The sequence below is a fragment of the Oncorhynchus gorbuscha genome, linkage group LG18, assembly GCF_021184085.1.
Source record: "Oncorhynchus gorbuscha isolate QuinsamMale2020 ecotype Even-year linkage group LG18, OgorEven_v1.0, whole genome shotgun sequence".
NCBI lineage: Eukaryota > Metazoa > Chordata > Actinopteri > Salmoniformes > Salmonidae > Oncorhynchus > Oncorhynchus gorbuscha.
In genome coordinates, this window is record NC_060190.1 from 17634570 (window position 1) to 17657949 (window position 23380).

At 44.1% G+C, this 23380-nt stretch overlaps 2 protein-coding genes and 3 non-coding genes across 5 annotated transcripts in view; all 5 read left to right on the top strand.

Annotated features, from left to right (window-relative positions):
* Window positions 1-833: 833 nt before the first annotated feature.
* On the top strand, window positions 834-15066 carry LOC124003567 (exportin-1-like). The gene is made up of 25 exons (XM_046311924.1): window positions 834-1427; window positions 2299-2430; window positions 3003-3104; window positions 3368-3440; window positions 3628-3689; window positions 3797-3841; window positions 3943-4124; window positions 4416-4464; window positions 4555-4674; window positions 6146-6274; window positions 7111-7269; window positions 7425-7622; window positions 7926-8064; window positions 8316-8497; window positions 8975-9131; window positions 9441-9604; window positions 9851-9985; window positions 10668-10851; window positions 11261-11367; window positions 11961-12155; window positions 12627-12795; window positions 13103-13237; window positions 13500-13656; window positions 13966-14062; window positions 14216-15066. The coding sequence occupies exons 2-25, from the start codon at window positions 2305-2307 to the stop codon at window positions 14360-14362; spliced, it is 3213 nt and encodes a 1070-aa protein (XP_046167880.1). The 5' UTR covers window positions 834-1427; window positions 2299-2304; the 3' UTR covers window positions 14363-15066.
* LOC124004463 lies at window positions 8681-8813 on the top strand. The gene has a single exon (XR_006833447.1). It is a non-coding gene; the product is annotated as a small nucleolar RNA SNORA17 (small nucleolar RNA).
* LOC124004455 lies at window positions 12310-12446 on the top strand. Its single transcript, XR_006833439.1, has one exon. It is a non-coding gene; the product is annotated as a small nucleolar RNA SNORA5 (small nucleolar RNA).
* On the top strand, window positions 13757-13891 carry LOC124004454. Its single transcript, XR_006833438.1, has one exon. It is a non-coding gene; the product is annotated as a small nucleolar RNA SNORA5 (small nucleolar RNA).
* A 779-nt stretch (window positions 15067-15845) lies between the features above and the next one.
* LOC124004320 (ubiquitin carboxyl-terminal hydrolase 34-like) overlaps window positions 15846-23380 on the top strand; it is a 78316-nt gene continuing 70781 nt past the window's right edge. Inside the window, exons 1-3 of the mRNA XM_046313148.1 lie at window positions 15846-16177; window positions 21483-21570; window positions 22744-23320. Of these exons, the coding sequence (XP_046169104.1) occupies window positions 16135-16177; window positions 21483-21570; window positions 22744-23320 (708 nt within the window). The 5' untranslated portion in view covers window positions 15846-16134. The remainder of the gene's footprint in view (window positions 16178-21482; window positions 21571-22743; window positions 23321-23380) is intronic.

Here is a 23380-nt window from a genome sequence, read left to right on the forward strand (position 1 = left end):
ACCGTACTGCAAACGGTACCGGAGCGCCAAGTCTAGGTCCAAAAGGCTTCTTAACAGCTTCTACCCCCAAGCCATAAGACTCCTGAACAGCTAATCAAATGGCTACCAAGACTATTTGCATTGTCCCCCCACCCCCTCTTGTACACTGCTGCTACTCTCTGTTTATTATCTATGCATAGTCACTTTAACTCTACCTGCATAACTCTACCTACATGCACATACTACCTCAATTACCTCGACTAACCTGTGCCCCAGCACATTGACTATGTACCGGTACCCATTGTATATAGCCTCGCTATTTTAAATATTTGTTGTTATTTATTTGTATTTTTTACTTGACACTTATTTTTCTCAAAACTGCATTTTTGGTTATGGTCTTATAAGTAAGAATTTCACTCTAAGGTTTAGACCCTTTTGTATTCAGAGCATGTGACAAATACAATTTGATTTGATAAACACAAACTTAAAAGTAAAATAATGTAATTAAAGAATATATAAATATTAGGAGGCGTAATGTTGGAGTGGCACAGACTAAAATACAGTATATACATATGAGATGAGTAGGGCAGTTTGTAAACATTTAAACATTGTTAAAGTTACTAGTGCTCTATTATTAAAGTGATTTCAAGTCTATATACAGTACATTATTATATATGTTTTGGGGTGTGTTGACCCCCCAAACCAACGGAAAACACAGCCGCATGGGTCCTGAAGGAAGGATGTTCAGTTTGATTGACAGCATCGTTGGCCTGTAAAATAACAGGACAGCCCTTGTACCATTTTATGACAAACCAATCGGATCCGTCAAGGGCGTGCACATAGTCCAAATTTTACGCGGCGCCATGGGCCGAAAAACCTAGATGGAATATCCCAGTCTTAACCGGTTTCAACCGGTCTTGGGTTTGAAGCATGAGATGAAGAGCTAGCTTACACAGCCCTGCTATCAAATATTATATACGAATAGAACCAATAATAAACTCAAGATTATTTTACTTTGTGATTATGAACCGGAATAACGCAATACGTGTGACTCCGTAAATTGTTAGCTAGCCAGCCAAGGGAAGCTAAGTCATCATTGGCTTGTGCAACAGCAGGCTAACTTGATAACATTTCTCGCCGTCCGCAACGACTTAATCATTGTTAAGATACCTTTAGACTAGTCTGTTACATTTATTTGACATATGGTGAATTACTAAATGTAAATTATACTGAAACTTCGCTTCATTGGCAGGACATACAGCTAACGGCGTGCTATCAGGACATAAATAATTTGGCTAGCTAGCTAATTAGCCAGGAAGCTAGTTAGCGAATGTCGAACACACTGGGACGTTTGCCATGAGATAGCCTGACACCCAGCCAGACGAGAGTTTTAAAATCAGAGCCAAGTCTTATTTTTTTCATTACAACGGAAAGACTAAAGAAATAAGGTGAGTTTGGTAGCTAGCTGTGTAACTCAAATGGGTTGAATCTGAAGTTTGAATGGTGATGTAGCTAACGTTAGCATATGCTAATAGCTAGCTGGCTAACTAGCTTTAACTAGCTGGCTGTTTTTATAGCAAACTAGCTTGCTAGCTATTATTGTGAATATTACTTTATATTTTGTTAACACGAGTGAGTGAAGTCAATTAATTGATCATCTTACACTTAACATGGCTACATTAGCCAGACGTTAGTATATGCGATAAAGTAGCTGGACCTGTGTCATCTCTGAGGTCAGTTAATGTATACGTAACTATGTGGTATTCACAATAGAGGTAACGTTAGCTAACAATAGTAAACGCTAAATTAACCATAAATGAAACAGTAACGTTAGCTAGCAAGCTAACATGATCGACTAGCCGTAGTAGCACTCTTGGATTGCTGGATGGAGGGAGGGGTTGCTGTATTGCGGCGTTGACGTGCTTGTCGGAACTAGAAAACGCGGAAATTTTCGAGTTGCTAGCTGGTAGAACCCGGCACGTGTATAACTCAAACCAGATTACAAATCGGACATTTTCGATTTTCCCAGTTCCGATTAGCACTTGAACGCGCCATAAGTACCACTTGTGGTCCATGGTGTCGCAATTGCCTATCTATTAAAGTTTACAGGCTTGCGAGTGATGTCGCAATTTTATTCACACTCAGTATTTCGCCGTTACATGTGGGTGGGTGTAGCAATATTAAGGGAGTAAAAATAATATATTGGGACCGTGGCATATATTTCATCAGCCATTTGTTTTGGTCAGGTTTTATTTACAGGTGTCTGTAGTTAAGTTCTGTCATTTGTTCTCATGTTTCCCTTCACACCTCCATTCCTAGAGCTCTATGCCAGCAAACATGACAATGTTGGCGGATCATGCAGCAAGACAGCTGCTAGACTTCAGTCAGAAGCTGGACATCAATCTGCTGGACAATGTAGTCAATTCTATGTACTATGACATTGGATCACAGGTGAGAGCTGCTCTTTGCCCTAATGCTGCTCTTTCTTTCGCTACATACTTCAGTCAAAAATCAGGGGTTTTGTACAACAACAAAGTTATCAGTGATTGGATCATCTCTAATTGACTGAGTATCAAAGCCAATACTGAATTTTCAGTTGCTTTACCCACATGTGTTCTGGCTCTCGCCCAACCCTTTGGTTTATGGGACCAATCCTACAGTCTACAATAGCTTTCCAATTTAGAAATTGTTGGGAGGTACTCAGATCCAGACTCATTGTGAAGAAAAAACTAAGGTCAGTGGGCGTTATGTAAGATTTGGCCGGAGCAAGGAGTTTGGGTAGCCAGACAACTACCCTGTTATTACTCAAAATATAAACATAATTTACTAAAATGTTTGTAAACATAAAAAACTCTGTATAGCCTGAACAGTCCTTGCATCCATTGCTCTCGCTATGAATTTGTGTGTTTACATTTCTCCATCCTTTAGCTTTTAACAACAACAGTGGCTGGGTTATTTCAACTGTGGATTAGACCTTTAAAGCCACACAGCTCTCAACAGTTTCTCTCTCTTTTCTTCCACAGCAACGCATGGCACAGGAGGTGCTGACCAACCTGAAGGATCACCCGGATGCATGGACACGAGTCGACACCATCCTGGAGTTTTCTCAGAACATGAAGACTAAAGTATGTGTGCCAGTGATGCATTCCTTGTGATCGGTTTACATCCTCTAACCAGGGCACATATATATATCTCTCTCTCAACATTGAAAAGCATATCATTACAGCCAGGCATAGGCAGTCCAGTTGAATCCATAGAGATGCGTGGCTCTTGTTTATTTGATATTTATGTCATTTGTATATACAAGATCTGTCGTCTTAGTGGAAATGAGATGTCGTTGTGACTTGTGTTTTTCCTGATAGTCTAAGCCTCTCCCTCTTCATTCCAGTACTATGCACTGCAAATTCTGGAGACTGTGATCAAAACACGCTGGAAGATTCTTCCAAGAAATCAATGTGAAGGTAACACCCGCTGCATAGACTGTTTGGAATAACACAACTATATTAGGGCCATGCTTGGGAATGAACAGCGACATTAAGATAAGGGAATAACGTGGCTAGACTATATCGCTAATGTGCCGTGTTATGCAGACACAAACATTGGATCTTTGACAATGTCGAGTCATAAACATTTCTGCAATGTTTTCAGGAATAAAGAAGTATGTCGTTGGTCTGATTATCAAGACCTCATCTGACGCCGCAAATGTTGAGGTAAAGTCTTTCCTGTGTTTGACTCTGTTTTCACTGCAATGTTTTCCGTGTTGAAATTCTGTGCTCGTTCCCAAATTTCATCTGTATTTTTCATCCGTGTGTTTCAGAAAGATGGAGTGTACATTGCTAAACTCAACATGATCCTCGTACAGGTAAAAAAAAAAAAGAACTTAAGAAACACACGTCTGTCCTGTCATTACAAATGGTTAAAACCGAAACAATCAAACTCAGCTCGTCTCCTCTGCTTGTGTAGATCCTGAAGCAGGAGTGGCCCAAGCATTGGCCCACCTTCATCAGTGACATCGTGGGTGCCAGCCGCACCAGCGAGAGCCTGTGTCAGAACAACATGATCATCCTCAAGCTGCTAAGTGAGGAGGTCTTTGACTTTTCCAGTGGACAGATGACCCAGGTCAAGGCCAAGCACCTGAAGGACAGGTACATAACGTCCAGCTACCTAATAACTAACATTTGTCATATGCACAGGATACAATGTAGTGTACACAGTACAATTAAATGCTCATTTATACAGTAAATGCTTTGGCTGCTTGGAGATGTACTGTATATTGCAAAGACTCTGTTTCCTACGTATTAGTGGTTGATGTCATTACCAGTCTCTTCATCGCAACTGAATTGTAAGGTTTTTATTATATTATTTAAAAGCATGGGTAGATAAGATGGAATTGTACACTGACGTGCTATTTAGTAATGATTTTCTTTTTCTTTCAGCATGTGCAATGAATTCTCACAAATATTCCAGCTATGCCAGTTTGTCATGGTAAGCAAATGGCTCAGGGATTCTAAACTGTCTTGATATGAAATTGACATGTTGAATACCCAACATGCAAAATGTAAACTTTTTCTGCAGGAAAACTCCCAGAATGCCCCTCTGGTCCAAGCCACACTTGAGACTCTCCTGCGTTTCCTGAACTGGATCCCCCTGGGGTACATATTTGAGACCAAATTGATCAGCACTCTGGTGTACAAGGTAACTCAACTCCTGATGACTCACTTGCACCTGTCCCCATACTGAAAATTAAATGACTAAGTATCGACTTATTACTACTTCTTGGTTCCATTGAAACATCTCCCTAGGCAATTTTATGGTGTTTTTGTTGTGATTCAGCAATACCGGCTTGTGGAAACTCAAAACAGCAGTTAAACTATAGGCATCCTCTCACAAAGGCGCACTTGCATTGGTTTTACTTGCAAGTGCGTAAGAACCGGAGGAACAATATAGTGAAAGTTGAGGCATTTGCACCTTGTTGCTTCGCCGACTTGGTCTGCTGCAAACACTCATACACTTGTGCCCGTATGTATACAGGCTGAAAATGGCAGATTTGGCCACTAATAAGTGCCTAAATTTGAACGTAGGGTCTGTACAGTAACATGTTATACATGAAGTCAGAGCTCTGGCTCTGCACTTCACAGCGCTCTATTCTGAACTTGAGCACCGTGTGCGGCCAGAAGCTGCTCCCGGTAGTTGGAGAACTTAGATTTTTTTGTCGTTGTCTGACTGAGGTAAATGCTGTAAATTATGAGGACTGTGTATTTTGAAAGATGAGGATTATAGTAAATACCGCTTTGTCATACATGTAAGCCAAACACTTCCAAATGTGCACTTCACATTTCCAAATCAATTAACTCTTGTCATATAGTGTCAACATTTATGATCACTGTTTGATGTACAGTTACAAGATGACATGGCGTCATACCCTGGGTTGTCCTGAACAGAATGAGCCTATGTAAATTGTGAAGGGAATTTGCAGCAGCACACACACCTGAATGCACTGATGACTCCTTTCTATGTGAACTAAAACAATGATCTGTTTCTCTGAATTGCCTTGTGAACACTGTAATATCATGTTTTTTAACAGCTTGTCACGTTGGCAATAGAACAAGCTTTCAAAACATACCCACATGTTCCAGATGGCGTTTTATAATGGGATGTTATTGGATTGCGTAAACCAAAATAGTAATTGTGCGATGGAGGAACTAGAGTTCAAGACTAAACTTCAAGTGTGCTTGCTCTAGTTCCTCAACAGCACAGATAGGAGAGCAAACAAAAAGAGAAGCTTATAGTTGAATAATCTTCTTTGAGAGGTGTGTGGCCACTTGGAAACACCAGTTAGTCCTCTCACTCAAACCCTTGTCATTTTTTTGTCTTATGTTGCACCTACCACATATTTTCTAGGAATATTACTGAATGTATCCAGAGTATTTTCAGATTTCGTTATCAGCAAATGTGTCAAAGTACAGAGTGTAAAATGCACATAAAATCAAGTGTGATGTTTGGATTCAGTTTTGTCTGGTGAACTGTTGTGTACTCAACTTCGGTCCAACACTTTTCTTATTGGACAAGCTCAAGTAGTCCCATGTTTCAGTCAGTTTTCTCCTGATTGGTGCCTAGTGAATATGACCGTGTTGACTAACCTCTTTTTCCTCTCGTCCGTTCCCAGTTCTTGAACGTACCCATGTTCCGCAACGTGACGCTGAAGTGTCTGACGGAGATCGCCGGTGTGAGCGTCAACCAGTACGAGGAGCAGTTTGTCAACCTCTTCACGCTCACCATGTGTCAGCTCAAACAGGTACACTCCATGTCTGCTCAAACGGTTACACTCCATGTCTGCTCAAACGGTTACACTCCATGTCTGCTCAAACGGTTACACTCCATGTCTGCTCAAACGGTTACACTCCATGTCTGCTCAAACGGTTACACTCCATGTCTGCTCAAACGGTTACACTCCATGTCTGCTCAAACGGTTACACTCCATGTCTGCTCAAACGGTTACACTCCATGTCTGCTCAAACGGTTACACTCCATGTCTGCTCAAACGGTTACACTCCATGTCTGCTCAAACGGTTACTCCATGTCTGCTCAAACTGGTTACACTCCATGTCTGCTCAAACGGTTACACTCCATGTCTGCTCAAACGGTTACACTCCATGTCTGCTCAAACGGTTACACTCCATGTCTGCTCAAACGGTTACACTCCATGTCTGCTCAAACGGTTACACTCCATGTCTGCTCAAACGGTTACACTCCATGTCTGCTCAAACATGTCTGCTCAAACGGTTACACTCCATGTCTGCTCAAACGGTTACACTCCATGTCTGCTCAAACGGGTACACTCCATGTCTGCTCAAACGGGTACACATAGCTCTATCTGCTGGCCAGTTAAGCCTACTGTCAAAACTGTTGGAGCAGTGGTACCCAAATGATGGACCAGGACAAACCAATGGGTTACATATTTTTTTAAACCGGATACTGCAGACCGTATGTTTCAACAACGATCATATTGCAGGCATCATAAGAACTATTAAGAAGTTAGCTTACATTTGAACATAAAATGTAATGTGTGTATTAACAGTAATTGGCGCATCAAAGAATCTGTATTTTCACCTGTCTCTTTCTTCGTGTTAGATGCTCCCCCTGAACACCAACATCCGCCTGGCATATTCCAACGGCAAGGACGACGAGCAGAACTTCATCCAGAACCTCAGCCTGTTCCTCTGCACCTTCCTGAAAGAGCACGGACAGCTCATCGAGAAGAGGCCCAACCTTAGGGAGACACTTGTGGAGGTGACGTTCATGCCTTTGACCTCAAGGTCTTTTCTTTTTTTTGTACCAATTTTCCCTTTTTAGTTTTTATCCACAAGTCACACACCATTGAAATGGAACTAGCCCCCTAATCCTAATCATTCTCCTTACCTTCTGTTCTAATCCCCCCCCTCCAGGCTCTCCACTACATGCTGCTGGTGTCTGAGGTGGAGGAGACGGAGATCTTTAAGATCTGTCTGGAGTACTGGAACCATTTGGCGGCCGAGCTCTACAGGGAGAGCCCCTTCTCTACCTCCACCTCCCCCCTGCTCTCTGGAAGCCAGCACTTTGACGTTCCCCCACGCCGGCACCTCTACCTGCCCGTGCTCTCCAAGGTGAGAAGAAACGTATACAGAGACAGATGGACACACACACACATTTTGACCTTCCACCAAACCAATGTCCTTCAGGGTCGTGGCATAGGGCACACCTTAGTAAAGCAATCTACAAAAGACAACAATGTGTTACAGTCGGACAAGTTCATATAGTTCCCACCACTTCAAACCGTTTTCTCCCTACTGAACACAACCTTGACGTTCTACTGTGTTTCCTATTGACAGTCCCTGCCTCACCATGGTGTCTCTTTATTTAGAGTGTCCATTAATAGTCACTGGCATTTTGTCTGCCCGGTAACACAGGTGCGTACGCTGATGGTGAGCCGAATGGCCAAGCCAGAGGAGGTGCTGGTGGTGGAGAACGACCAGGGAGAGGTGGTCCGAGAGTTCATGAAGGACACGGATTCAATCAACCTCTATAAGAACATGAGAGAGACACTGGGTGAGTGCCTGGCCCAGTACAGTCTAAACATCTCACACACACACACCCTCTCTCTAGTCTGATGTCAAATATAGTTGCCCCTCAATCTTTTCCTTTGTCAAATGTACTTTCCACAATTGATCAATCTGTCAGTGACACACACCTCAGCACACATCTCTCCCTCACACTTTTGTTCGCTGTTGATAAGGTAGGGCACGATACACATACTCCCTCTCTCTGTGACTAGCATACCTCCCCCTCTCCCCCCCCAGTCTACCTGACCCATTTGGACTATGCGGACACGGAGCGCATCATGACGGAGAAGCTGCACAACCAGGTCAACGGGACAGAGTGGTCCTGGAGGAACCTGAACACGCTGTGCTGGGCCATCGGCTCCATCAGCGGGGCCATGCATGAGGAGGACGAGAAGAGGTTCCTGGTCACCGTCATCAAGGTCTGTAGTAGTCTGTGTAACAGACACAGCGCTTGCAGACGCGCATACACACACCACACCTTCACAGGTAGCTACAGTCTTTAAAGGGGACAATACACACATGCAGTAGTTGCTGGTCTTAGTCATCAATTTTGTTCTCTGTTAGACCAGAAATGTTCCCTTTACTGTTCAGAAATTGAATGGCCTGCCCCTTGAGACGTTGCAGTCCGACTGTGCGTGTTGAGCCTGTGTCATGAGGGGCGCAGAGTAACAGGGCTGTGTCTACGCAGCGGACTCAGAACAGTGGGTACTTGGAGTGATTGATCGAACTGACATTTGGCAAAAGAAAATTTAAAAAATCATACACTTATGGAGAAATTCCACGTCCAAGTCACTTGACAAGACTTAACATGTAAATGCTGCTGTAGAGTGATTGCCAGGATGTACTGAGCTGCGTTTCTGTGTTATTGACCAAGTGTCGTTTTCTCATGTCTCCAGGACCTTCTGGGTCTTTGTGAGCAGAAGAGGGGGAAGGACAACAAGGCCATCATCGCCTCAAACATTATGTACATCGTGGGCCAGTACCCACGCTTCCTCCGAGCTCACTGGAAGTTCCTCAAGACCGTCGTGAACAAGCTCTTTGAGTTCATGCACGGTAAGCAACTTTGTTCAGGTCACCACTTGCATATCTTAAAAAGATACCGGATACTGTTTTCAGTACCGGATATTGTTTTCAGTGTTGTGAAAATGGATTTCCTTGGTGTCATTTTGCATCCATGCAAAATACCAGGGCTGTATTAATTTGTCACTGGACAGAAAACCAACAAACAGGGAGGGACTACCTGGACTAGTCCAATAAGAAACACTTCTTTGCGGGTTACGATTCAAAGCGTGTCCAACTGAACACGCCCCAACAGTGTTTCTTTTATTGAGCATTTTATTTGAACGTAATTGTTCCCGGCAGAGACTCACGACGGCGTGCAGGACATGGCGTGCGACACCTTCATCAAGATCGCCCAGAAGTGCCGGCGCCACTTTGTCCAGGTGCAGGTGGGCGAGGTGATGCCCTTCATCGACGAGATCCTCAACAACATCAACACCATCATCTGTGACCTCCAGCCCCAACAGGTACACAAATGCACCAAGATTAGCCGTAACACAGTTGAGCTACAGGCCCCTGAAAACAACCAAAACTAAGAGTAAAATACAGTAGTAGTTGAAAAACAATTTCAAATGGCAACGCAGGTTTTGAGTTTCCATTGGCCAAGTTCAGGGAGCACCCTGTTTCCAGGTGTCATGTGAAATGGCTGGAGTTGGTTAGGAAGCAGCAGATGTTCATATGCCCGTAATCCATCTCATCTCTCTTCGCCTCAGGTGCACACGTTCTACGAGGCTGTGGGCTACATGATCGGGGCCCAGACGGACCAGGCTGTGCAGGAACACCTCATCGAGAAGTACATGCTGCTACCCAACCAGGTGTGGGACAGCATCATCCAACAGGCCACCAAGGTAAGTCACACTCCACTATGGGATTGTGTTTGTAAACCTTGGTTTCAAAGCATTTTACATTGTATGCATGCAGCACAACCCAAACAACACAAGTGTCCCCCACTTTGTACCGCTGTGCCATGGTGAAATTAAGAGAAGCACCCACTGTCTTAAGAGGCCCTTGTAGTTTTACAGAAACATCATTACCGGTGCTTTTTCTCCCAATTGTTTCAACTGGCAAAGCCTAGTCTTTTTGCACTTCAGTAAAAAGCTATCCAGAGCGACTTACAATATGTTGTCCGTGAAAGCATTTTTTGTTGTTGAATTCTACCCCTTTTTCTCCCCAATTTCGTGGTATCCAATTGCTTAGGTGCTACTATCTTGTCTCATCGCTACAACTCCCGTACGGGCTCGGGAGAGACTAAGGTTGAAAGTCATGCGTCCTCCGATACACAACCCAACCTAGCCACACTGCTTCTTTAACACAGTGCAATCCAACCCGGAAGCCAGCCGCACCAATGTGTCGGAGGAAACACTGTGCACCTGGCAACCTTGGTTAGTGCGCACTGGCCCGCCACAGGGGTCGCGAACCCAGAGTCTCTGGTGGCCCAGCTGGCGCTGCAATACAGCGCCCTTAACCACTGCGGCACCCGGGAGGCCTTGTGAAAGCATTTTAACTGACTTGTCTCTCTCTCCCCTCCAGAATGTGGACATCCTGAAGGATGCAGAGACAGTGCGTCAGCTGGGCAGCATCCTGAAGACCAACGTGCGGGCCTGCAAGGCCGTGGGACACCCTTTCGTGGTGCAGCTGGGACGTATCTACCTGGACATGCTCAATGTCTACAAGTGTCTGAGTGAGAACATCTCCTCTGCCATCCAGACCAACGGTGAGACGTGTGTATCTGATATGTGTGCCTGAGGTGCTTGTTTGTCATGGTGTGTGCTTAACTGTCTGTCTGCAGCTGCGGCATCAGTCACAGAACTACAAGCCCATTCTAACTGTGCATTCAAGACAATTGGGAATGCAGTCAGTGATCTTCAGGTCGGAAAGTCAGCGTTCTAGAAAGAGGCCCAAATTCCGTGTTGGATGACCGTTCACAGCCATTTTTCTCAGTCTGGGCTCTTTTTTTTTCTCATGAATTATCAGTTGTCTTGAACGCGCTGAAGTTGGAGATTTCCGAGTTCTCCGTTGTTTTGTACGCAGCATAACGTTTCTGAAGTGTCACTGATCTCTCCAATGCTAACTCCATGCTAAACCCTATGCTAGCTAACTCTCTCTCTCTGTTGTCCTACTAGGAGAGATGGTGACCAAGCAGCCCCTGATCCGGAGCATGAGGACGGTGAAGAGAGAAACGCTCAAGCTGATCTCCGGTTGGGTCAGCCGCTCCAACGACCCACAAATGGCGAGTCTGTCCCGTCTTAATCAAATCTAGAGTCGCAGCCTATAGGGAATGCTGTAGACCAGTGGTTCTCCTATAGATCCTCTTAGAAGGCTGTAATTGAAAATATTAAATTGTTCTTAACTGACTTGCCTAGTTAGGTAAAGAAGAAAAGGAATCTAAATGTAATGGTGGGATCAGAGCGGGCATCTCTCAGGCCATAGATGGCCTGTCTAAACCACACCATAGAGAAACCGGAGGCAGAAAGACAGCCAGAAAGATTAAACTGGCTGTCTGGACTAGTTTAAACTCCACACAGCCCTTATAGGTCCTTGGACACCAACCTCATCCAGAGGCATCATGCCCATTGAAACTATTTCATCCACTTACAGGTTGAAGAGGCAGAGAATAGCTCACATCACAGACCAAGATATGTTCCACTTCCTCCTCTAAAATAACTATGGTGCCGATGACTTGAACCACTGCTACTCTCGCGGGTAGCCCCAAGCCCTCGCGGGTAGCCCCAAGCCCTCAGTTATCTGACCGTTTGTTTAACGTTAGACTGAATGGCTCAGTATTAACTGGTCACGTTCTACCATGTTCCGTGGTTCTTACAGGTGGGGGAGAACTTCGTACCGCCCTTGCTGGAGGCCGTACTCATCGACTACCAGCGCAACGTCCCTGCCGCCAGAGAGCCTGAGGTGCTCAGCACCATGGCGACCATCGTCAACAAGCTGGGCGGACACATCACCGGGGAGATCCCAAAGATCTTCGACGCAGTCTTCGAGTGCACTTTGAACATGATCAATAAAGTATGTTTCATAAATGTTTTCTCTACTATTATAGCACTATACTAGAATGCTGTAGTCTATTAATTCGTTTGTGTTCTTAGCTGGCCTGAGTGGCCCTTCTAGACTGCACATGATGTCAAAGGAACATTAACAGAAAGACACAGATGTATTAGTTTGCAGCCTTATCAAATTCGGTGCTTCCTCCACAATGGACTGCACTGGCCAAAATGGCTGCCACAGTGAACCTGTAGTTCATGGGCCCCACATCCCTTTTGCATGGGTGTAGGGGATAGATTTGTACTACAGACAATTGGTGAAGTCTATCCAATGCAAGGTTGTAATCTGAAGGATTGTTGAACACAGGACGCTAGTTATATGCTTGGAAAAATAAAAATACTTTATATGACTGAGTCCTAGTCTTTATTCCTTATAGAAAGTAATTCCACTGATATTGTCCAACTTTAATTGTCCCAATTTTTTTCTCCTCTCCAGGACTTTGAGGAGTACCCAGAGCATAGGACCCATTTCTTCTACCTCCTCCAAGCGGTGAACTCTCAGTGCTTCCCGGCCTTTCTCTCCATTCCCCCGGCCCAGTTTAAACTGGTTCTGGACTCCATTATCTGGGCCTTCAAACACACCATGAGGAACGTTGCAGACACTGGTAAGACAAATATGCTTTGGCCTTACCTAACTGTTGATACATACTATGCCTTTCACGAGATTGGAACTGTGTTGATGAATGAGGTTGTCAGACTCATCTGAGGTGAAATGCAGTTCACTTAACTCTATTTCAAATATTTTGGGTGTTTCAGACACAGATGATCTCTAAACCTGGACTAAAGCTTTTTTCAATGGACAAATTCTTTATTGTCCAGGACTAGGCTTAATCAGAGTCTGGGGAAAATAGTCCTTATGGTACATTGTGGAATTATTATTGTCATCAAGCCACTCATCCCTGCGTCCTCCAGGTCTGCAGATTCTTTACACCCTGCTGCAGAACGTGGCCCAGGAGGAGGCTGCCGCACAGAGCTTCTACCAGACTTACTTCTGTGACATCCTCCAGCACATCTTCTCTGTCGTCACAGATACCTCACACACAGCAGGTGAGAGGGTGGTGGGGTCGGTGGCTGACTGTTAAATATCACCGGAAACATCTGGTACTGTTATAAGTGTTGGGTACAGGCGAGGAATCAGAGGCCATGTTATACACTAGATGGTTTGATTCCTGAAGGGGATATTTCACTTTGGTGTCACATCGCAGCAGTCAAACACACCGGGCAGATGGACACGACAACGTGCTTAAGTGTTACCGGTGAGTGCAAGACAAGTGTGGGTACAATTGATGTTATGCTTGACTTTCTGCAGGGCTAACCATGCACGCGTCCATCCTGGCGTACATGTTCAACCTGGTGGAGGAGGGTAAAATCAGCGCCTCCCTCAACCCAGCCAGCCAGCACAATCAGGGCTACGTTCAGGAGTACGTGGCCAACCTGCTCAAGACGGCCTTCCCCCATCTACAAGAGTAAGTGTCTGTCAGCCTGCGTATCAGAGGGCCCCTGTCAATTAAAATTAAACATTTTGTTGTACTCTACTCTGAACACTAAGACAGGGATTTGTTAGTTTGCAGCCTTGTCAAATTCTGTGCTTCCTCTACAATGGACTGCACTGGCCCAAATGGCTGCCACAGTGAACCTGTAGTTCATGGGCCTCATCTCTTTTATATTGGTGTTGGGGATACATTTGTACTACAGACAATAACTGGTTGATCGAAAGTGATCTACTTATTGTAGGTAGGTGAATGTGTTGTGATCCTGACTCTTCTCTATTCAAGTGCCCAGGTGAAGGTGTTTGTGACAGGTCTGTTCAGCTTGAACCAGGACATCCCTGCTTTCAAGGAGCACCTGAGGGACTTCCTGGTGCAGATCAAGGTGAGTCACTCTGGTTTTGTAGCCACACACACACGGGTGCAAACACTTAATAACTCTATCAGTCTGAGGTGTCAAACCACTGGAGCATGGTAGATGGACATATTTGTCCCTCACACTCAACTCTCAACTTCCTCTCTTTTACTCCCTGTCCAGGAGTTTGCTGGCGAGGACACCACAGACCTGTTCCTGGAGGAGCGGGAGACGTCGCTGCGGCAGGCCCAGGAAGAGAAACACAAGCTGCAGATGTCAGTCCCCGGCATCCTCAACCCCCATGAGCTCCCGGAGGAAATGTGTGACTAAGTGCCGCCACATAGGAACGAACACAACAGCGAACATGTACAGTTTTTGGAAAAAAAGAAAGCCAAGAGAAGCTGGGAGCTCTTGTCAATTGTGCGTGTGTGTGAGATTGAGGTGCTTTGTCGACCAAATCAATGCCAATATGTAAATGAGAATTGCGCCTCTGATTCGGCACTCACATTTTTTGCCTACGGAAGCATTTTATACAGTCATTTGTGTAATAATACGGTATTGCTCCTTTTCCCTCGCTAATTCAAGCTTTATGTTGTTGGTCATCCTCTCTGTTTAGCCGTGCATGAAGTTGAAAGAATTAAATAATTATTTTTAACCCTTCCTTTCCCTTCACCCACCAACGATCCTTCTATTTGTTTATATGTAAGATATGTTAAAAGCACATGCAAAAGGGTTACTTTAAAAAGTGCTGTGGCGCCAGGAAGTGCTCCAATAAAGAGCTTTGTGTGTTTTTCGGAGGAGCCGCATGGCCTACAGATGAATGTGACGGTCAAGGGTGGTAAATGACGCTGCTTCCTTTGTTTCTGTTTTGGCAGCAGTTTTTATGTGGCGAGTCTGGTTCTGTTTGCACCCAAAACTGACAGATCTGACATTTGGATGAGAATGTTAGATCAAAGGAAGGTTATGTGCATATCATCTTGTTTGTAAAGCTGTCTTAGTACTAAGGGAACATAAAGTTGGTTATTTTTACAGAACTATGTCCTATACCTGTTGTGTGTGTTTTTCATTCAGTTGTTGAAGGTTATTAAATCCAATTTCTGGAATTAGGATTTGAAACCACTAACACTCAGAGGTCTGCATTTTGAACTTTAAGGTCAAAATACTTAAGTAAATACTTTGGAGTAACAAACATAGAACGACGTCATGGTATAATACAAATTCCCAAAATGAATAAAAGGTATGCTGGTGGCAATAAGGGCGATCTATTAACCTGAGCCGCAGCGCACCGGTCCATGGCCAGTGACGCGAATGGGCACAAGCTGTGAGAGAGGTGTACCCACTCCAACCATAATCTGCGCCGCGCTGTAATGTCAACAAGGCAGCATTGTGAATCGTCCAGAAACAAACATCCATTTTCCATCAAATATGTGTCAACATTTCAAAAATAGTTATCAATGGGAAAGCCGATCAAGTTTAAAAAAATCTAAAGCAATCACATTCATGTGGAAACATCCTTGTCATTACTGAACGGGCCACCTGGTTCACGGGCTGGAGGCAGCACGGTTCCAAAACGAATTAATTCACTTTTAACCCGGTGCATTCTTCCCTCATCGGGGTAATCCGGGCCAGATAATCGAATACCCTCAGTGGCTACTGGCCGGTGCTCCCTTGTCTGCCTGCCTGCTGTATGTGAATGAAACGCCATTTGTAAACGTATCTTGCTGATGGAGTAACCGCGAGACAAGCGGAAAAAGTCGAACAAGGCGAAGGAGACAACGGAAAGTTACGAATTATGAACACGCTGTGCCCCCACCCCTTTTCAATATGGCTGCCGTATCTACTCTCTCCAGTAACGCTCCGATTGGAGATTGACTCGACTCTGTATCTTAATGCCTTTTACTTTTTGACTTTCTCAACGATATTTAGTATCAAATGCAATCTGAATCAATTACTCTCCCTTAATTGATTTAATGCATTAGCAAATCTTCACTAACCACTACATCGGGCCTTTCCCCAAAACAACCAGGTGCCAACAATTCGTATCCATCAACAATTTCCAATGGTTTGACTACACTTTTCCTTTGTTATTTTTTTAATGAACAATGTGTGAAAACTGCGCCGAGCTGGTGGAGGTTTTAAATGAAAGTAAGTAAACAATTTTTATTACATGTTTTAGTGCCGTAGTGGTCCCCTAATGCTAGCTAACGTTCGCTAAATCAGGCTACCTGATGGAAGCTGGACAGCTAGCTATCGTACGTACCCCTGTCGTGCCTGGTTGTTCTCCACTAACCAGACAGCTGCCAACGTAAGGCCTTGTCTTGAATTAATGATCTGAATGTAAATGGAACCTTTTCTGCAACTTTGAGGCCTGTCTCTGTCAAATCGCTGCATAATGAAGGAGATGCCTGAGTAGAGTTAGCTAGCTCGCTAGACGAGATTCGGAACATCATGAACTTAGTTAGCTAACTAATTAGATTGGTCTGATGCCATTGCATGGTAACTTGGTTAGCTATCTAACGTAACTTTGGTTAACTGCCTGTAGAAATGTGGTTTGATATGTATTTGTCCATAAAATGTTTGTTACACATTGCATGTCCTTTTTTGTCGGAGGCGAGAGAGGTGGTTGTGGAAGTGGTGCATGTTGTGCAGGCGTGTTCGCTCCTGCTAGCTAGCCTGTCTGGTTGATATGTTTGTCCGTTTCACGTTGAGTAACGAGTTGTCTGTCCAACGTTAACAAACGTTAGCTCACTGACTAGCCAGCTAGCTGTGGTCAACTGGCATCAAAACGGACGGATTCGTTTTCATATTTGGTTTGCCACACGCGCTGTAATAATATACTTTTGCAAGATTACAAGCAAATGTTTAGCATTGTTAGCGAAGTAATATGGACTCACTAGTTTCTTTACGTAAAAACATTAAGCCATCTAGAAAACTAGGCATGTAACCAATGCTAACTATGACTATTGGCGTTTTTGTTAGCTAGCTAGCTATAAGCTTGTTCTTAATCAAAATAAAATGTGCCTACGAATGCTTTTGGATGTATTTCCTAGTTCCGATTAAAATTGACAGTAGTAACGTTTGAATAGATTATTTGCTAGCTCCGAGGTAACGTTAGCTAACTAGGCCATATTGCTTTCACGACGGGATGTTGGAGCGAATAAACAAAGGCCCGTTTTTTTTTTAGGGCTACATCAATTGTTTCCATCATTGCAATTAAATATATATAAAATTGCAATGGTTTGTGTAGTGTGTATGGGAAGGTGATGGTAGCAATGCTGACAGTACGCCTCATGGCCTTGTATGTTGTGCTTTATTTAACTAGGCAAGTCAGTTAAGAACAAATTCATATTTTCAATGATGGACTAGGAACAGTGGGTCCCTAAGCCATTGAACAGTGGGTCGTTCTGCCTTGTTCAGGGGCAGAACTATTGTTACCTTGTCAACTCGGGGATTCGATCTTGCAACCGTTCAGTTAATAGCCCAACGCTCTAACCACTAGGCTACCTGCCTACTTCATGCCATATGATGTGTTTGTCATAAATAACATTGGGTTTTGAATTTTAAATCTTAATATTCTTGTTTGCTAGTTTTGGATGTCTTATGTCTTAAACCTATTTTCAGTCTGATATTAGTGTCTAAACGTTTGATTTGGGGTGGGTAATCTAGTTTAAAATGGTCTCCATGTTTTGGGAGGATATCCAAGCCCACATGGTAAAGTGGTTGTGGGTTGCTTATTGCAGGACCCATTTGAAAGGGGGATCATGATGGCACAGCTCAAAGGGTCTTTCATCCTGTCAATACACATTTAAAATAAACTAGATTTAATGGAATATAAACTACCCCCCCCCCAAATATGTTAATCAAATAAGCAATGAGTATGACACTTTAGGTGCTCAGATTAATTTAGTGGTTTGTAGGCAAATTATGGAAAGATAAATGTAGCCATACTGAAATGTTCAATGCATTTAATTTGGCCTATAATCAGTGTATTATTAAAGTGTGTGGAGGATTAGGCCCATGTCACTAGTGTTCTAAAAGGGCTTCCTTTTGTCTTTGAGCAAACACCCTCTCTCTGGCTCACATGCATGTCTATCAACAACAGTTTTGGAAATGGCTAGTAGGCTACACAGTAGTAAGTTTTCACAGTAGAGCTGCTGTTTTACCTGTGATGGGTCGTTTCTCTGTTCAGCAAAACCGAGTACACCCCTGTGTGTGTGTGTGTGTGTGTGTGTGGTTTGTCGGCACCAGGCTCCCGCCAGTGAAGGTGTGAGGGGCTTGTTGCCTGTGACAGGCTTGTCTAGAGTGCCAGGGTGCGAGACTGGCAGCCCCATGTGTGCTTTCACCAGGTGACCCCTCACCCCAAATTTGCTGTAGCTTTTGCATGAAGCCGGGAATGTTTTTTGTGTGGCTGCATACATGCAATGGAAGTGAGTGACTTACTGAGGGAATGAAGGGTTTCAACCTACTATTGAATATGCTTTGCCAGTAAGCCTGCAGGGTGGCAAGTAGTCTAGCTGTTAAGAGCGTTGGGCCAGTAACCGAAAGGTCACTTGTTCAAATCCCATGTCAGCTAGGTGAAATATCTGTAGCGCGACTTGCTCCTTTAAGTCGCTCAGTATAAGAGCGTCTGCTAAATTACTGAAATGTAAACGTAACATGTGGCTGCCATTGTCAATCCCCACATAACCTGCTTTAAGATGCTGTCTGGCACTGGCCAGCAAGGCAGAGGTTGCCCTTGAGCATAGAACTGGGACCAGTTCACCTGCCCGCCCCTAGCCTAACACTAATCAATTGATGTAAAAAGCCAAACTGATCCTAGATCAGCACCTAAAGCCAACTGTTGCTTCCACCAACACAGGAAGTTGAGTGTCTATTTTACTTCTCTAATGTTTTTGTTATAAGCTCAAGGCTTTGCTGTCAGAACAATGGCTGGGATATCCAGATCCTCTTATCTGGGAATGATCGCAATGTTTTTGGTCCAGGCCACCGAACACAATGTCATGGATTGTTTTATGAAGGGAGCTGGGAATTTTGGCAGAGTCCAGTCCAAGATAAAAAAGAAGTGGTTAAAAAGGGAATTAAGGCAGGCACACACAGTTAGGTCAGGGCAAGGTGAACTTTAGAGCGCTGGTTTGTTGTTCATCTCAGGAACAGACCCACTTACATAGACACAAGTTCCACTTTGTTTTCTGTTTCTGTTTGTAGTGTTTTGGCACAACTCCAATTGTCACAGTGGTTATTATTAGGCCCTATTCATGATAAGAATGTGACATAGGTCAGTCAGGTATGGAATTTGTTGATGGGAATGGGTCTCTTGTCACAAAGTTTGAATATAGGCTGTACCTTTTTTTTAATGATACTTCTCCCTCCAACATACTGTGCAATGTTCATTGTATAGTTTATTTCATTAGCAATATATCTTAAATCCAATTTTTAGTTGGCAGTGAAGAAAGAGGTAGCAGTAACACTTAAAGTATTCCAAAACAACCACAGGTTCTCTTGTCGTTGGATAGTACTAGAAAAGCCAAATAAGCAATTATAACACATGTCCATAGTGGCATAAAAAAATAAAAAAACTTAAAGCACTCGTGTGGGTTTGTAAGTTAAAAATCCTTTAATATGTGGGCTAAGTCATTTTGTGTGTCGGCTAACGCTTTCATCACTGTGTCCTTTTGCTTTTCCTGTTCGTAGTCTTGGCATGTTGGCCAATGTGAGGCGTCAATATGGTCCATTTTCTCTTTTTGTTCTGAGAGCAGAAAATAGGGTGCCGGTACAACAACAAAGATCTGTGGTTGATGTGTGGGTGCAGATGAAAATGATGCATCACAAATGCAGCCTTCCCAGAGTTACACATCTTTCATTTACACCGTTGACTTTGTGAAAGACACAAGATGCTTTGGGGTTGCTGAATAATAAAGGCAATGCAGCACTTTCCACAGAAAAGTTAGAGCTGAACTTTTGACACCGCAATAACCCTCCATTGGACACACCTTGCCCCACACGTTGCTTACATTTTGTTTTGAAACTGTGTGTGTGTGTGTGTGTGTGTGTGTGTGTGTGTGTGTGTGTGTGTGTGTGTGTGTGTGTGTGTGTGTGTGTGTGTGTTGTGTGTACTAAGGACGTTAGTATAAGAGTATTTGGGGGTATACATTTTTGCAGCAAGAAAATGTATAGGCCTATTTTAAAATACAGGCCTTTTCTCAATGAAAATATCCATGTAACATTGTTAAAAATAAGGTCCATGACATTTCAATTGATTAATTGAATAAAATCAACTTTTCAATGAAGTTATGACATGCCCCATGTCATGTGCCTACACCTAGATTTAAACGTGTCTATGGTGTCCACAGTGTGTCCGAATTCCCTTTTCCCGCGCTTTATTCATATGCCAGTATGCATTCTAAAAACTGTGGAATAGGCTACATATGATAAAACAGCAACTGATGGCAGTAGCTAACTAGCCAGCTAACCGAGGTGCCTCTCTGTTCCAAAACACACATTATCTGGGGATTTGTGTGAGGAGTGCTTGCTGATATTATCGTCCACTCTCTGCGATTTCGGTACCATCCAGACTTAGGATACATCTTAACACAATGCATCCCTGACCAACTCCTGAAGTGGACAGTCAGATCTGACCACAATCAGACCACAAAGTTACTTTTCAATGCGATCTTCGTGTTCTGATAGCAGTAGTCGCATGTAAGTGTCAAGTGTAGACATGACCTCTCACCAGCATCTCCAAGCAGCAATAGAGCGCCAGCCTCAATTTCGCACAACAGTGCTCAGGTTAAAAACGTACGTTTTATTTCAAATATCCAGATACAGACAAATGTATGATACTATTCAAATAATGAAATGATTTCTACCCCCATCCCTAATCACCAACACATAATACAGTAGCTGACTTTAGCCTGTAGTACAAGCCAATGCTTCTTTGGAAGGCCTGTTGGTTTGGAGTTAACCGTCAGTTGTCGGTAATGGGGAGCCTTGCCTGTCCCCGAGCTAATGTGGTGCCGAGGCACGTTTCTTACCAGAGGCTTGAGACATCTCTGTTCTCCTGTTGACCAAAGGATCATCACCTGGAGAAGATTGACCCCAAGAGACACATGTAAGAAGGGGTGTGTTAAGATGTTATAAGTGGCTATTGGCAGTCATGGACAAAGTGGAGTTTTTATTAAAATGTATTTTAATTTTAATTTTGCGCTTCCCAGAAATATATTTGTTGTTGTAGCGAAGTGTCTGTCAACCACTTTCAACGGTCTTTGATAATGCCTAAACTATTTTAAGTGCAATTTCAGCTTCCAATGTGTGCTATTCTCTAGCTTGTGGCCACCATATAGCCTAGTAGCCTTTGAACAAGCAGTGTGTGTCAAGGGTCATGTCCTACACTTGCATTTTCCATGTACATTGAACTGTACTCACCACCTTGTCTGCTCTCTCTCCCCTCCAGTATCGGATGCAGACAGCACTGAGGGCCTACAGCTGAAGAAGGAGCATGCTTTAAGAGTCTTCAGCTACATCAGCTCATGGACCCAGAGGTCAGTCTCCCGCTCTCCTCTGTTCCCCGCATTCATTATTCTTCTGTGTATTTGTCCCAAATGGAGCCCTATTCCCTATTTACTGCAATACTCTAGACCAGGTGCACTTCTTTTGACCACTATGTAGGGGAAAGGGTTTCATTTGGAACGTAGACCATTATTCCGTCATATTTAAAAGGGGAGGATATCTGCTCCTGGATAGCTCTAGGTCTATCTGAAGCCATTATCAGCCATAAATTCATCGTGTATTACTAGCGCTAATGGCTAACCAATGTGTTTTAGGTGTAGCTTAGCATGTAGGCTAGCTAAGTCCACTAGAGGACAAGTGGGTCATAAATAATAGATTTTTCGGCTCTCTTGGTGGTGGTTTTATTGTTGTTTAACAACTTTGTGTTTTTCGTGCCTGCACGGAGAAGAGCCTTGAGGAATTGTTGACCTTTCATAGTTGTTCTACCACTCCCTGTGAGATCAGGCAAAAGTGCTTGACTGATCCGGGAAAGTTGATTCTAGTTTTGCATTCTTCTCTTTGTGTTTCTGATTAGTGGGATCCGTCGTGTGTTAATTGGTTGCTGTCTTATCAAAATACATGGTGGGGGAGGAATGTCTAAAATAGGATGGCCAGTAATATAGTCACAGGCGTTTTACATTACGTTAATGTCACAAGAAACAGAATTCATGAGAACAAACAGAGCTCAAAATAGATCCAAGGGCTGCATTCAATTAAATCCTCCACAACAATGCGTATTCTGCATATTTGTTCAGACAACTAAAGCCCACTTACATGTCTTATTCAGAAAGCGAGAGAACTGAATATTTTCTGTTGCAAGTACCTAAAACTAGGCTTCTCTTGCGATGTTATTTGAATATGGGGAGTAAAGTATGTTTCTATGCTTTATTCGCTTCAATGCAAGTTTGATTGAATTGAGCCAATAGAGGAGTCTCTAAAGATGGCTGGTTGTTGAGGCCAACACATGCAGAAGCTACAGTTCACTGTAGTGTGGACCGTGCATTGCCTTTTTATTGTTCCCAAACGTTTTGATTCCTTAACCATCCAAATGGAATGAGTCAGCCTCGAACTGCGACCCCAGTAGGAGTTGACTGCTACTCACTGGTGGGTCTTCGTGATTCGCAGTTCACGTAATCCCTCTCACCTCCCCTCCTTTCCATGCACAGGCAATGTCTATGCTGCTTCAAGGAGTACAAGCACCTGGAGGTGTTCAACCAGCTGGTTTACGCCCTCATCAACCTGGTCATCGCTCAGGTCACCAGCCTGAGAGACCGCCTCTGCAGCGCCACCAGCCAACGGGGCGTCACCGACGGGGGCGCGGAGGGGCCAGGGACAGAATGGCGAGGAGAGGGAGGGGGTGGAATAACTGGAGCAGGGCCACACCCCCAGCAACTGCCCACCTCGCCTGTTGAGGACGAGCCGCTGAACGTGGAGAGGGACTCGGCAGAGGAGGACGGCGCTGGGGACGCACTGGAGCAGAACCAGAATAACAACAACCAGAACCCAGTCCAGGGGACGAGCCAGGCCCAGCAGGAGGCCCCCAAGCCAGGGGAAAGTGGTAGTGGTATTGGGGCGTCTGAGGCTGTAGCTAGCAGCAGTACAGACTGCCAGGCCCACGAGGACATGTTTGACTCGTGGAGCACCGAGGACCGGGAGAAGCTGCTGCTCTGCGCCGCCAAGATCTTCCAGATTCAGTTCCCCCTGTACACTGCTTACAAACACAACACCCACCCCACCATAGAGGTAATGGACTGACACACCCTGATACAATACATAATCGATCCCCACTGTAGAGGTAATCGA

What these genes read in the sequence shown, in the direction of transcription:
- LOC124003567 (XM_046311924.1), top strand. Translation starts at nt 2,305, where the DNA reads ATGCCAGCAAACATGACAATGTTGGCGGATCATGCAGCAAGACAGCTG. An exon ending in TCCTGGTCACCGTCATCAAG is followed by an intron (nt 8,498 to 8,974) that starts GTCTGTAGTAGT and finishes TCATGTCTCCAG; the next exon opens with GACCTTCTGGGTCTTTGTGA. An exon ending in GCTCCAACGACCCACAAATG is followed by an intron (nt 11,368 to 11,960) that starts GCGAGTCTGTCC and finishes TGGTTCTTACAG; the next exon opens with GTGGGGGAGAACTTCGTACC.